The sequence below is a fragment of the Pangasianodon hypophthalmus genome, chromosome 1, assembly GCF_027358585.1.
Source record: "Pangasianodon hypophthalmus isolate fPanHyp1 chromosome 1, fPanHyp1.pri, whole genome shotgun sequence".
Lineage (NCBI taxonomy): Eukaryota > Metazoa > Chordata > Actinopteri > Siluriformes > Pangasiidae > Pangasianodon > Pangasianodon hypophthalmus.
Genome location: NC_069710.1, coordinates 12,585,238 through 12,597,868, shown reverse-complemented (window position 1 = coordinate 12,597,868; position 12,631 = coordinate 12,585,238). Strand labels below are relative to the sequence as shown.

Genomic DNA, 12,631 nt, shown 5'->3' with positions numbered 1-12,631 from the left:
CAGTAATGAAGTGAATTGCAAGCATGAAGAAGTCCACTTAAAAATTACTCCAATGTAACTTAAAGTATTTTACAACTTCAGGTTATTTAATAATGTACTTTGAAAGTATACTTTCAATGCATTGTTACAATAGTCATTTTCAGCACACAGTTAAAAATAAGACTAAAATATATTTACATAAAGTGCAAATAAATACATTTTTAAAAAAATAAACAAAACTTTCAATTCAATTTTAAAGTGTGTTAAAAGTTGTATGGTAAAAATAGGTAAAAGCATGGTGGTAATACACTTTTTATATATTTAAAGTTAGTACAATTTTTTGTTAGTATATTTGCAATGTACTATTGAAACAGGAAATATATTACAAATACAATAAAGTATACTTTTTTTTCACTAGGGTAAACCTGGTGGAATTTATTTCATGTATAAAAGATATAGATAGATAGATAGATAGATAAACACACACACACACACACGTATATGACATGATATATTAAATGATATATAACATGCTTAAATATGATATGAATTAAATAGTGTAATATTTTCATTATTTTATATAATGGAATAATTATTATAAAAATGTTATAATTATTCTATTATTTATCTATCTATTTATTCAGGGTGGGTGTGTGTGTGTGATTTTTTTTTTTTCTGAGAAAAAATAAAATTAACAGTCTATTGTGTTTTGCTTACATTCTCCATATCTGTGCCTGTTTCAGAAATTTTCTTCCCCCAACACACACACACACACTTTATATACATACATATACATATATATATATATTTGATTTGATGAACTTTTATTTGGCATTTATAAAAGGAATCTCCAGTGTCAGCGCTTTGCAACAGTCAGTAAGTTTTCTACCGCAGGTATTTAACATGACAAGCTGTGTTGTTTTTTTAAATTTTGTTAACTTCAAGAGAGATGTAAAAAGAGAGGCTAGTGAGGGAATGACTGTTTCTAGCTGCTTTAATGTAAGTGATAACAAGAACTTGTTTTGTGAATGTTCCATGACATTAAATGTAACTACAAATGGTTAAAAAGTATGATATGTCATTCTTTAACAATTGGCAGCATTGTTTAAAAGGATTAAAGCACTTTGGTATATGCTGTAATTGGAAAATTATCAACTTTGCAGTAGTAGCAGTAACTCCACATCATATGGAGCACAGCACCCAGCTGCTGATCACTTTCTGTTCTCTAGTGTTTTATTCCTTCCTCTCCTGCATTGTGCAGGAGCATGTCTTTAGAGAGACATTAGCAAGATCTTTGAGTTAAGAGTTTGCAGTTTGTAGCACATTTTGTTTTACTGATTAGTTTATATTTATTCTCCACATGTTTGAACAGAAGCTATTTTTGGAGATGTACAGTGACAAAGTAAATTTTGTTCATAGAGTTTGTTTAGGTTATTCCTACAGATAGATAGATAGATAGATAGATAGATAGATGTTTTTCTGCTCAGCACATTTGCAAAAAGTGGTTATTTGACTTACAGGACATTTCCATTTCAAAGGAATAGAACATGTCATGATGCTAGCAGATAAAATGCAATAAAGGAAAACTGGACAAAAATCATTGTTGTTGTTTTTAAAAAAAAAAAAAAAAAAAAAAAAAAAAAAAAACCGAAAGCTTAACCACTTTCCTGTCTCTCTTGAAAATAAAAGAGGGGAAGTCAAACAGAGTCAAAGAAGGAAACAGTGCAGCCATTTGTGTCAAACGGTTTAGAAGTTTCAACCACTGACGCATTATAAATTATGCAGTACTTTGCCACACATGCACTTAGGCACAGAAAGTGTGTTAAACCCTGTGAACATGTTTTTAATAAAAACCGCTTGCACAGAAAGTTGGAGCTGAATCAAGCAAAATGAACTCCCTTTAGACAAGCTTATCATAATAGGCTGTCTCCACTTTAAGTCTGGAACTCTCTGTCTTGTACACATACACACACACACACACACAATCTGCAGACATCAGTAGCTCAAGCAGAACTCTGCTATCCCAACCTATCCATTAACAAAGAAAGGAAAAGACATGGGCGTTTTCTTCAGCCACACACACACACACACACACACACACACACACACACACACACATACACACACACACACACACACACCCACACACACACTTCCCTGCCTACCTTATTTAAAGCTAATACTCCTTGCTCTCAGTTGTCAAATCCTGATCTTTCCCACACATGCACATACTTACGTCTGGACACATACATGTCAGCAGAATGCTATACAAGCTCTCAGGATTACTGTTGCTCCTGCTGGACCTAGCGTTAACTGCGGGTATGAGATCTATAAACTTATATCAGACACAAAAACCTAGGAGCACTCTCTCTCTCTCTCTTTATTTAATATATATATATATATATATATACACAAACACATACACACTGTAATGGCTTGTATCTTGTGTTGGATCTTTTAACCTTTTCATGCATGAATTGTTTATTCAGTTTAGTGTGGTTTTTCTAATTATTATTTGTATTATTTAAACCTGCATGTCATTTGAATTTTGAACATGAGCTTCATTATTCTTCATTATGAGCTTATATTAAATATGAAATATCACAAAAAATTTAATGGATTGTCCTTATGTAGGGGACACCATCTGTTTAAAAAAAAAATTCAACATTCATTGCAAAATTATAGAAAATATCTTTTTTAAAAATATATATAAATACAAAATATAGCAGCATTCTGTGACATATACAATTTTTGTAGCTGCATAAAGTAGCTGATTTTGTTTTGTTTTTTTTAAAAAACAATCTTTAATTTATAAAGCTAAAAAATATTGTGTAAGACATTTGTAAAGATAAACCAGAGACATTGAAAAAGTCTAAACAGAACAGAAATCGGGATGATGGTCGATGTTAAATTAGAGTAATGGTCTTTAAAGTGGTTTGGATCTTATATTTTCATAAAAACAGCTTTAAATCGATTGACTGTCCATAAGTGTGGAGGTTGTGTGTGAAAGGGTTTTACTTCCACCAATCCTTTTATAAGTCATTTTTAGGAAAAGAAAATATTATACTGTGTAATTTTCCTCTTTCACTTCACTTTTACTACATCCACAATGACTACTTAAGTACACTGCAGTTCAGTTTTTTAGTTTCAAATTTTTTCACATTTTTAAAATTTATTTTTGTTTCAAATTAAAAAAAAATGTAACACAAAGAATATGTTTCGTATATCTTGAATATTCAATATCGAATATTCAGCTTCATTTCTAGGTCATGATTGAGATTTGCGCAAATTTGTGATGTTAAGATTTTCCCATGAGACTTATCTCTTTTAGTGAAACACATGTTCAGACGACACTACAGTGAATTTGATCTAACACATCCAGCACATCGTCAGGTTTTACGCAAACTTTCGCTTGTGGATTCCATGCTAGCTCGAGTGTACGCTGTCATTAAAGGGACAGGAGGATCAACCAAATACTAATTCTGAAACTCTTGCAAATGTTTCTGCGAGTCTACTTTTCACTCACGTTGTCGCTGATGATATAATTTGTCATGAAAGATTTTGAATTAAATAAAAAAAAATGCAAAATTGAAGCATTTTCAATATTGGGCTCAATTTTCCAATTTTTGGACCCTACTGTATATATTACATATTATAGGTGTGTCTGTGTGTGTGTGTGTGTGCATTTTAAAAAATGTTTATGTCTTTTTATAGGTCAGTTAGCAGATGACACCCTGAATAAAGGTACGAAATTTTTAATTCTTTCCGAATCGCGTCATTTATAATTCTCTTTCTAAAGTTGGAGTATAACGTTAAATATTAAAACACAGGTTTTTATACTCTCTGCCTTTTGTCTTTTGTCAAATGACATACAAATTGAGATCATTTCCATCCCCTTTAATATTGATGTGTATATAGTACTGTGCAAAAGTCTTAGGCGCCCTATATTTTTTTAGTACAAACTTTGTTATAGATTTGCATTTTAGGACTTCTACATTTCTGATTCAGTACAAAAACAGTTTAGATTTCCAAACATTAGTTTTCCAGCACAAAATTAAATGTCAGTAAAGAAAGCAGCATATTACATAGGAGACACTTTTCAGACAAAAAACCATAATGAAGGCTGCTGGGTTTTGCTGCAAAAATAAGAAGCAAGTGTAGCAAGAAGAACTGTAGCTGCTTCTGCAAGATGCTCAGTAACACTTACTGCTCACTTCCTTATAAAACTGCACAAATTGTACTTGAGACTATATAGCATATAGAACATAACTCCAGGACTTTTAATACCTAAAAACAAAAATTTTTGGTCCGTGGTTGAGAAACAGGAAATTAGTGATATTCCATGGAAAAGAGATTAAAAATCATGAACTCAGCCACAATTCATTGCAAAGACCACCATAAAGGTTAGAATACAACAGCACAACACTCCGAGGGTTCACCACAAGACCCACTGACTACATCGTAACATCATATCACTTATTTTACTTCTCCTTATCTGTTGGATCTGTGGACTCTTGTATATAAATAAAGATCTGCTCTCCCATTGGGATGCCCTCTCACTCATGACCACTATAGCAGCTCTAAGCTGTGTGTTCCTGTTTCCTGTTTCCTGCTTTCTGTATTGTCTGAGTAATTTGGAAGCCAGTATGCAGTAGCCCCTTGAATATTTGCAATGTAGTGAAAGCCACAAAAGGCTTCCTTGCAAATTACACTACTGCCTTGGCGTGTCAATGGTGAAATTCAATCTGTGATGCTTTTTTGGTACTGTTTTAATCAGAGTGCTTTTTAATGCTATGCTTCTGTTGGTGGGGCTTTTTTGGGTTGAATTTATCGAATTACAGAGCAGTTAAAATGTGTCTGTTAAGGAATAAAACAGTCAGGGACATGCTCTTATAGGACAATAATCAACAACAGTGTGGTGTGATGCACTGCAGCATGAAGTGGAGTACTTTTACCATCCTAAAATTGATTATTTTTTCCTCATGCTACAGCAATTTGCCAATGATAAAATCGTTTTTATTAATTAAATAATGACACGTTATTTTTAAACATCTGTTTATAGTTACATTTAATGTTGCGAAACAAGTTAGCTCCTGTTATCACTTATGTCACAGGAGCTATAAACAGTCATTACATCACCAGCCGCTGTATTGTTTTCTTCTCTCGTATAAAAACACACCTTGTCTTTTTCAGAGAAACCGCAAATCCCTCCATGTTGAAGACTTTTCAGTGTTGAAGAGCTTAAAATGATAGCTTTATCTCTGACTGTTACAAAGCACTGACACTGTAGACTCCTTTCAAAAATTCTAAAAAAAACAAAAAATTAAATAAATTCTCCATTTCAATTATACATGTTTTGGGGTCGGAGCGTCCGCCATACAAGTCCCTATGTAAGCTGTAACTATAGAAATGATAACATATCAGAACAAGCGCTTTGATATAAACATGCGATTTGCCGGAACTACTTTCAGAGCTGCTGTTATACAAAAATGAATCAACACCTTCTGACCAATCAGAATGGAGAATTTGACAGCGCTGCGGCTAATAATGGCTACCCTTTCAAGGCAGCTATTCCAATAAGGACATGAAGGAAAATATAATAATGGACTTCTTGTTGTCTCATTAAGCACGTTTTGAGTTATATAAAAACGAAGCTTATTTTCAGAAGGAAATTTAACATTTTTTAAAGTTAAAATCCATTCTGATGGAGTTTTATAACAAATTACGTCTTATAATAAAGTATGTCTTATTTTTCAGGAGACGTGAATGACACAGATCAAGGTAGGACACAGCCCTGTGTGTATGTGTATATGTAGTAGGTGTATGAAGCATAGGAGTTGCTGTTACCACTCCAAAGTTGATAATTTTCCAATAACAACATTTCCTGATTTGTTTATCGCTCTTAGAATACATCTGTACTGAAGACTTTCCCATGGTGGAAAAGTTGCCTGTCTATTAAATACTGACACTGGAGACTCCTTCCATAAAATGTTAAATAAACATTTCGTCACACACTTTTTTTTTAAATCTGTGGAGCAACTGCCATACAACTTCCTGTGTACTTTGATTCAATAGAAACAATTATGTATTAGAGAGATTGCATTAACATAAACCTAGCAATCAGAATTAATGTTAAAGAGAAACATGCCCTTAAAATAGTATGCACATTTAAATGGAACATTTGCATGGCGATTTTTTAATTCACATGATACTCCATCTCTCTGTCTTTCCCAGAGGACTTACATCACTATGCTAAATGTAATGAAACACTGTTCATGGATTCATTACAAATATTTTGCATGGTGAATTTTGATGAGCAAATGAGCAACCTGGGGCAAGAGAACTGGTGTGATTGGGACATGGTGCTCAGGTACGCAAAAACCAAAGAAGAAGAAGATTAGTTGCAATGTATAATTCACCTACATGTGTTTGTTATATTTTGTCCATTATCCTAAGTGTAATATATCCATTATAGTATGGATTTTTACAGTAGGTGTCCTACGCCAGCAACCAAAACGCCGTGGTTTTCCCAAACATAAACAACTAAATTATAGTCAAATTAAATCCTCCTTAATTGAATTCTTAGACCAGCTGAGGCATGCAGACTGCTGATAGCTAATAATAGAAATTACAGTAATATGATAGATAGCTGGTGCTTGCTATCTACAGAGATAACAGCAATAAAATGAATAGCTAATAATATAAATTACAGCACAAAGACATATAACAGTTGCTAGCTAATTACAGTACTAGGATTGATAAAAAGGGATAGCTAATAATGTAAATTAGAGTAATAAATAAATAAGCTAATAGAAATTGCAGTAGTAGGATAGAAAACAGTTGCTAGCTACTAATAGAAATTTGCAGTAATAGGATGGAAAACAGTTGCTAGCTACTAACAGAAATTTGCAGTAATAGGATAGATAACAGTTGTTAGTTAATTACAGAAATTACAGTACGAGGATAGATATCAGTTCCTAGCTAACTACAGAAATTACAGTACTAGGATAGATAATAGTTGCTAGCTAATAATTGAAATTACAGTAATATGATCGATAAAGGTTGTTAGCTAATAAAATATATACCACAAATTAGTGGTTAAAATGAACATAGTGGCTTTGCCAAGCATAAATGTGTAAGCTTGGTTTAAGTAACTGTTAATAAGCCTATAATAAGCCACACCTTTGTAATTGCGCCCTCAGCTGGATAAGTAAAGTACTACTTTGTGCTGCCGTGACTTGAGTCTAGATTTTTTCTGTGTTTATAATGTGGCAAGTGGCCAGGTAAACTGTCTTGTGATAACCTTTGGTATCAACATTGCACATTGCATTGTAAGGACTTTGTCAAGAAGATAAGCTTTTCAGACAGATATTTTCCCAGCCTCAAAGAGAGATTAAGATTAGGATTGTAGCTAAGGCCTCAGAAGGAAAGCACAGTTTTAAAAGAAGTGTGTCTTATATATGCAAAATTAGTTTTTATGATTAGAAAATGATTCAAAGATTTCAAATAATTTCAGTCAGTCAATCAGACAGTCAGACAGACAGTCAATCAGACAGTCAGACAGACAGTCAATCAGACACTCAGTAATCAGTCAATCAGTCACATAATCGGTCAGTCAGTCATTCATTCAGCCAGTCAGTCAGTCTGTCAGTGTCAATCTGTCAGTCAGTAGTGAGACATTCAATCAGTCACATAACTGGTCAGTCAGTTAGTCATTCATTCATACAGTCAGTCAATCAGTTAGTCCATCAGTCAGTCAGTCAGTCAGTCAGTCAGTCAATAAGTAAGTAATTTAGACAGTCACAAAGTTAATAATTCATTCATTCATTCAGTCAGTCAGTCAGTTACTCAGTCAGTGATTTATTCAGTCAATCAGACAATCAGTTATTTAGTCATGAGAACTTCTTACATTCTATACCCATAGTTTACTGAAACAACATGCTTTTCGTGCCTGTGTTTAAGGGGGAAGTGTGCAAGTATGCAAAGGAAAGGCTGGGGTTTTCTTTAGAAATGAATATATTCACATAAACACAACTAAACCATTAGTAAAACTTTCCTGCCTTCTAATTACTGACAGACATTTCCTTCTGTTGCCTGATAAGACATCTGTGTCCTTGTGCCCTTTTAGTAATTACAATGACCTGACCCACTGCATGGAGTTTTGTGCTTTGCACCTACATTGTTACTACCCAAACACTGTTGTGCAGAAGCTGTTTGTGGAAGTCCATAATCAATACTTCAGCTTGTGTGGCACTAAAGAAGACACTCTCCCAGATGCCCCAGCGAGGGTTGTCCTCGTTCTCACTCTGCTGCCTGTCAGCGTCATTCCAATACTGGTCTATATGGTCATCTGGAAGAGCAGCGTTATTGACTGAGAAACACAAATACACACAATTCCATGCTATTTTATGCACTTCATTTGAAATACACCAAAATATGAAACTGTAAAGCAATACACTGTAATACAATGTAAAGCAATCAATGTACATAAGATGTCTGTTATTAGTTCAAGTATAAAAAAAGTCCACTACCAAGAACTTCTAATGTGGTGATAATAATAATAATAATAATAATAATAATAATAATAATGATAATAACAAAAAGCTAAATCATTCTTTACTGATGTTGAGTAGAAAACAAAAAACACTGATGAGTTAAAATATTGCTACTGAAGCGACTAAGAAGATTACCCAATTTTCCACTTACAAAAACCACTTATGTAACTACTTTACAAATGACATTTTTTACATGTCTACAATTGAATCCAAAGATGTTCTATACCTGAGGAATACATTTTTGAACAATTATGCTAACTAACCAGGTGAGCTACGCTCAACAGTAAACAATAGCTGGCTAGCTAGATTTGTTCGCTAGCTAGCTCATGTCATTTCTAGCTACATAATTAGCAAACATGCCTCTTACTCATAATCCTGAGTGATATCTATAGACTGGAGCAGCACTTAGATATATTTAGCACAACAAGCATTTATTACTGAACAGTGAAGCGAGGAGTTTAATACAGAGCATTCATACTGTACAACCTGAAAAGATCTGGCTAAGCTAGTCCAGCTCACATAGTCTGCCGTTTAATGTCTTACCTGTACATGTTTCTGCAGGTTTGAATGAAAATTACATCACTTTGAATTAAATATATATCACAACACATAAAGACTAAAATAAAGACTAAAATAAAGTAGCATTTGATTCCAATTTTGGTTTCACACAAGAATTTCTCAAACAGCTAGATACTTATATAACAATATTAAGTAATGAATAAAACAAACTAACTGAGGCAAAATCTGTATTAATTTAAGAATAACAGTGAAAAATAAGTTCATGGTAGTTGGTTAGTTCTTGGTTTGACTGATTGTCCTGTGCTGTGTTATTGACGTAAACTGTAATTGCAATTAAACTGCTGTTCTTTAGTTATGATTGTAGATTCAATTATCGAATGTGTTTTAATGCATTTTTTTTTTTGTATTTGAATTTATTGAAAGCATTAAATACTGTATATGGAAACCAACAGGATTATGGCCTTCTTCCATAATCAGTGCATGACTGGTTAAGCCGAGTAATGAAATATTCAACATTTTTATTCAAAAGCAAACAAAAAAATATAGCAGCTAATTGCTATACCACTTTTTAGGCAGAGAGCCAGTATGGGCTGGTTTGATTAGTCCGGAAACTGCTGATCTCCTGGGATTTTCACGCACAACAGTCTCTAGAGTTTATGCAGAATGGTGTGAAAAACAAAAAACATCCCGTGAGCGGCAGTTGTGGGGGTCAGAACGCCTTGTTGATGAGAGAGGTCAGCTGACAAGAAGGCTACGGTAACTCACATAACCACGCTTTACACCCGTGAAGAGCAGAAAAGCATTGCAGAATGCACGACATGATGAAAATGGATGGGTGGATGGGCTACAACACAACTAGTGACCTAGGATAAATAGGCAGAAGTAAATGGAGGTTAATGGGAAACTGGTGACTTCACGAGGCAGATGAGTGGCACGAGCTAATGTGCGGAATGGATTGGATTGTGGACTTGTAATGACTCCTGTTAGCTGTCAACACACTGAGAAAAAGATTATTATTTATTTATTTATTTATTTAGTGAAGTACCTAGCAAACTACCTGCTCAAACTAACTGGTCATGTGTAAAATACTCAGTTACACAAAACCCAAAGTGAACATGAGAACATTGAACAATAAGAACAAGAAAAGAATTGCTTCAGATTGCCGTGACCTTTGGTTAAGTTCTGCTGAAATCGACGCTTGACAGCCCAGAAGGTCATGTGATAAACTACACTTGCTTCATATGGGGATTTGGCAAGCGGAAGTTGATATGGGTGTGTTAAAAAGCAAATACAGTGGTGGAGCTGCCCCTGGTTTGAGTGCTGTGTGTTTCTGGAAAACAGACAAATCAGCTTTTTCCACTTTGGTTGTTGAGCAATCCATTTCATCAAAATGTCTCATTGATGTTGTAATAAGAACAATAGGCCAAACTATTACACACACACACATACACACACACACACACACACACACACACACACACGGACACACCTCATTCATGATTTCTAATTATTTTTAAGTGTTTCAAGTGCATAATGCTCTACTGGCTTTATGACATCTTTCCTCTGAATAGCAAACATGCTAAACAGAAAAGCTGTAATGTTCTGGTTCAAACAAAACACACTACACAGTTCTGCCGCTTGGCCTTTTGTATAATTTGCACTTTGATTGGGCAATGTTTTGGAAAAAGGATGATAGAGTAAATAATTAATGTTATCACATGTTACTATGCATCTTAACATTTCTGTGTTTCTCTTGCGACGGTTGGTGGTGCTGTTGTGCTTGGTTCAACAGAAATCCAAAATAATCTGACATTTAACCTATTAACTATTAAATTAAATAGGTTTCTGTAATGAGTTGCACGGTCTGTGGCTTCTAAATGTCATACACCAAACGTTTTGCTCTGCACACATCTGCATACATCTGTTTTTCTGTGTTTTGGATGTTTCCTATGTGCATTTGCAGTGGCGACAGTGTTTCCAATGTTTGCCAGGCTAAGTCTCAGAAAATGACGGGAAGTGCAGCAGTCAGAGGGATCAATTCATGTCCACACCCCATTTACTAATCTAGATAGCCAGTGTAATTTTTTTCTTAGGAAAGGCCTACTCCTACCACTACAATTGGTGGAAAACATACTCGCCCTTACTGACAGTAAAGAGGTAGCTCCCAGAGATAATTAAAGCCCGACGAAAGGAAACAATTCTGGTGATTTATGTTCATAACACACGGTCCACTGGGGTGTGTGTGTGTGTGTGTGTGTGTGTGTATGTGTGTGCGTGTGTGTGTGTATGTGTGTGGTCGGAGGCGGTTCAGAAACCCTTCTGAAACATTATTGCCATCTCCTGGTAGAACTGGTGAACTGTGGTTTCCACACTTTCTCAGAGGCAGGATATAAATCCTAAAAAAACATAAATTAATAAAATAAAATAATTTAAAAAACATGTTGTTCAAAAACATGTTTAGGAATATGCTCATATTTCCCCATTTCATTCTCAGTTTCTGGGAAAGGGTTAGTCAGCACGATTATGTTCTCTCCTATGTTCTAATGTTTTGTTTTTGTAGTAATAGTAATATACTGTATATGGATATATTGTGTATAGATATTGCACCATTTGGGGCATCATGGGGCAAAATGAAGACAAAATGAACTTAGTAACAAGACATTTAATGTTTAAGATTTCACAGAGAAACACAAGTAAAAAAAACGATCAAATGATGCTTCAAATAAATTGCATTACTTTTAATCTCCCTTTCTATATAATAGCTGCCCCATGTTCTTCCTGACAAATCTGACTTATCACTGCTATTGACTAATTTTGGCTTTTTTTATTATTATTTTTGTTGATGTTGCCTTATGTATTGGATTGCTGGAGGACACACCTTTCATTTTTAATCTCTTGGAGTTTTGTTTTTCACTGACATTGAAACATAGATGTACAATTTTCTTCCCCACCCAGAAACACACTGGGGACACAAACTTTCGCACCAGACTTGTTGTGAACGAATGAGTGACTGAACCACTGTTCTCATTTTGAGTGGTTTTGCAGTGTTTTGAGGCCCAAAGTCAGGGATCAAAAACACACTGACTGTCCACTTTATTAGGAACACCTCTACATCCACTCAAAATCAGAATGGGGAAAATGTGATCTCAGAGACTTTGAGTGTGATATGGTTGTTGATGTCAGATAGGCTGGTTTGAATATTTAGAAACTCTTGATCTCCTTGGACTTTTACACACAACAGCCTCTAGAGTTTATACTGAATGGGGCAAGCTGACAGCAAGGCTATGGTAAGTCAAGGCTATGGTAACTACTCTTTACAACTGCGGTGAGCAGAAAAGCATCTCAGAATGCACAACACATCGAAACCTGAGGTGGATAAGCTACAACAGTAGAAGATCACACTGAGTTCTACTCCTGTCAGCCAAGAACAGGAATCTGAAGCACAGAAAATTGGAAAAAGCAATTTCCCCCTAGGATTAATAAAGTTCTTTGAATCTCCAACTGATTTTATGTATTGTGCTACTGCCACATGACTGGATGTACTGCGCTACTGTCACATGACTGGATGTACTGCGCTA

General features: G+C 34.7%; 1 protein-coding gene across 1 annotated transcript; it reads left to right on the top strand.

Moving 5' to 3' along the window:
* Positions 1 to 2,143: 2,143 nt before the first annotated feature.
* Positions 2,144 to 9,502, top strand: LOC113534175 (receptor activity-modifying protein 1). Its single transcript, XM_026926812.3, has 5 exons — positions 2,144 to 2,298; positions 3,694 to 3,723; positions 5,737 to 5,760; positions 6,214 to 6,349; positions 8,108 to 9,502. The coding sequence occupies exons 1-5, from the start codon at positions 2,202 to 2,204 to the stop codon at positions 8,352 to 8,354; spliced, it is 534 nt and encodes a 177-aa protein (XP_026782613.1). The 5' UTR covers positions 2,144 to 2,201; the 3' UTR covers positions 8,355 to 9,502.
* The last annotated feature ends 3,129 nt before the right edge of the window (positions 9,503 to 12,631 follow it).

Coding starts and splice junctions, on each gene's coding strand:
- LOC113534175 (XM_026926812.3), top strand. CDS start 2,202: ATGCACATACTTACGTCTGGACACATACATGTCAGCAGAATGCTATAC. Junction 3,724..5,736: donor AGATGACACCCTGAATAAAG/GTACGAAATTTT, acceptor CTTATTTTTCAG/GAGACGTGAATGACACAGAT. Junction 5,761..6,213: donor CGTGAATGACACAGATCAAG/GTAGGACACAGC, acceptor TGTCTTTCCCAG/AGGACTTACATCACTATGCT.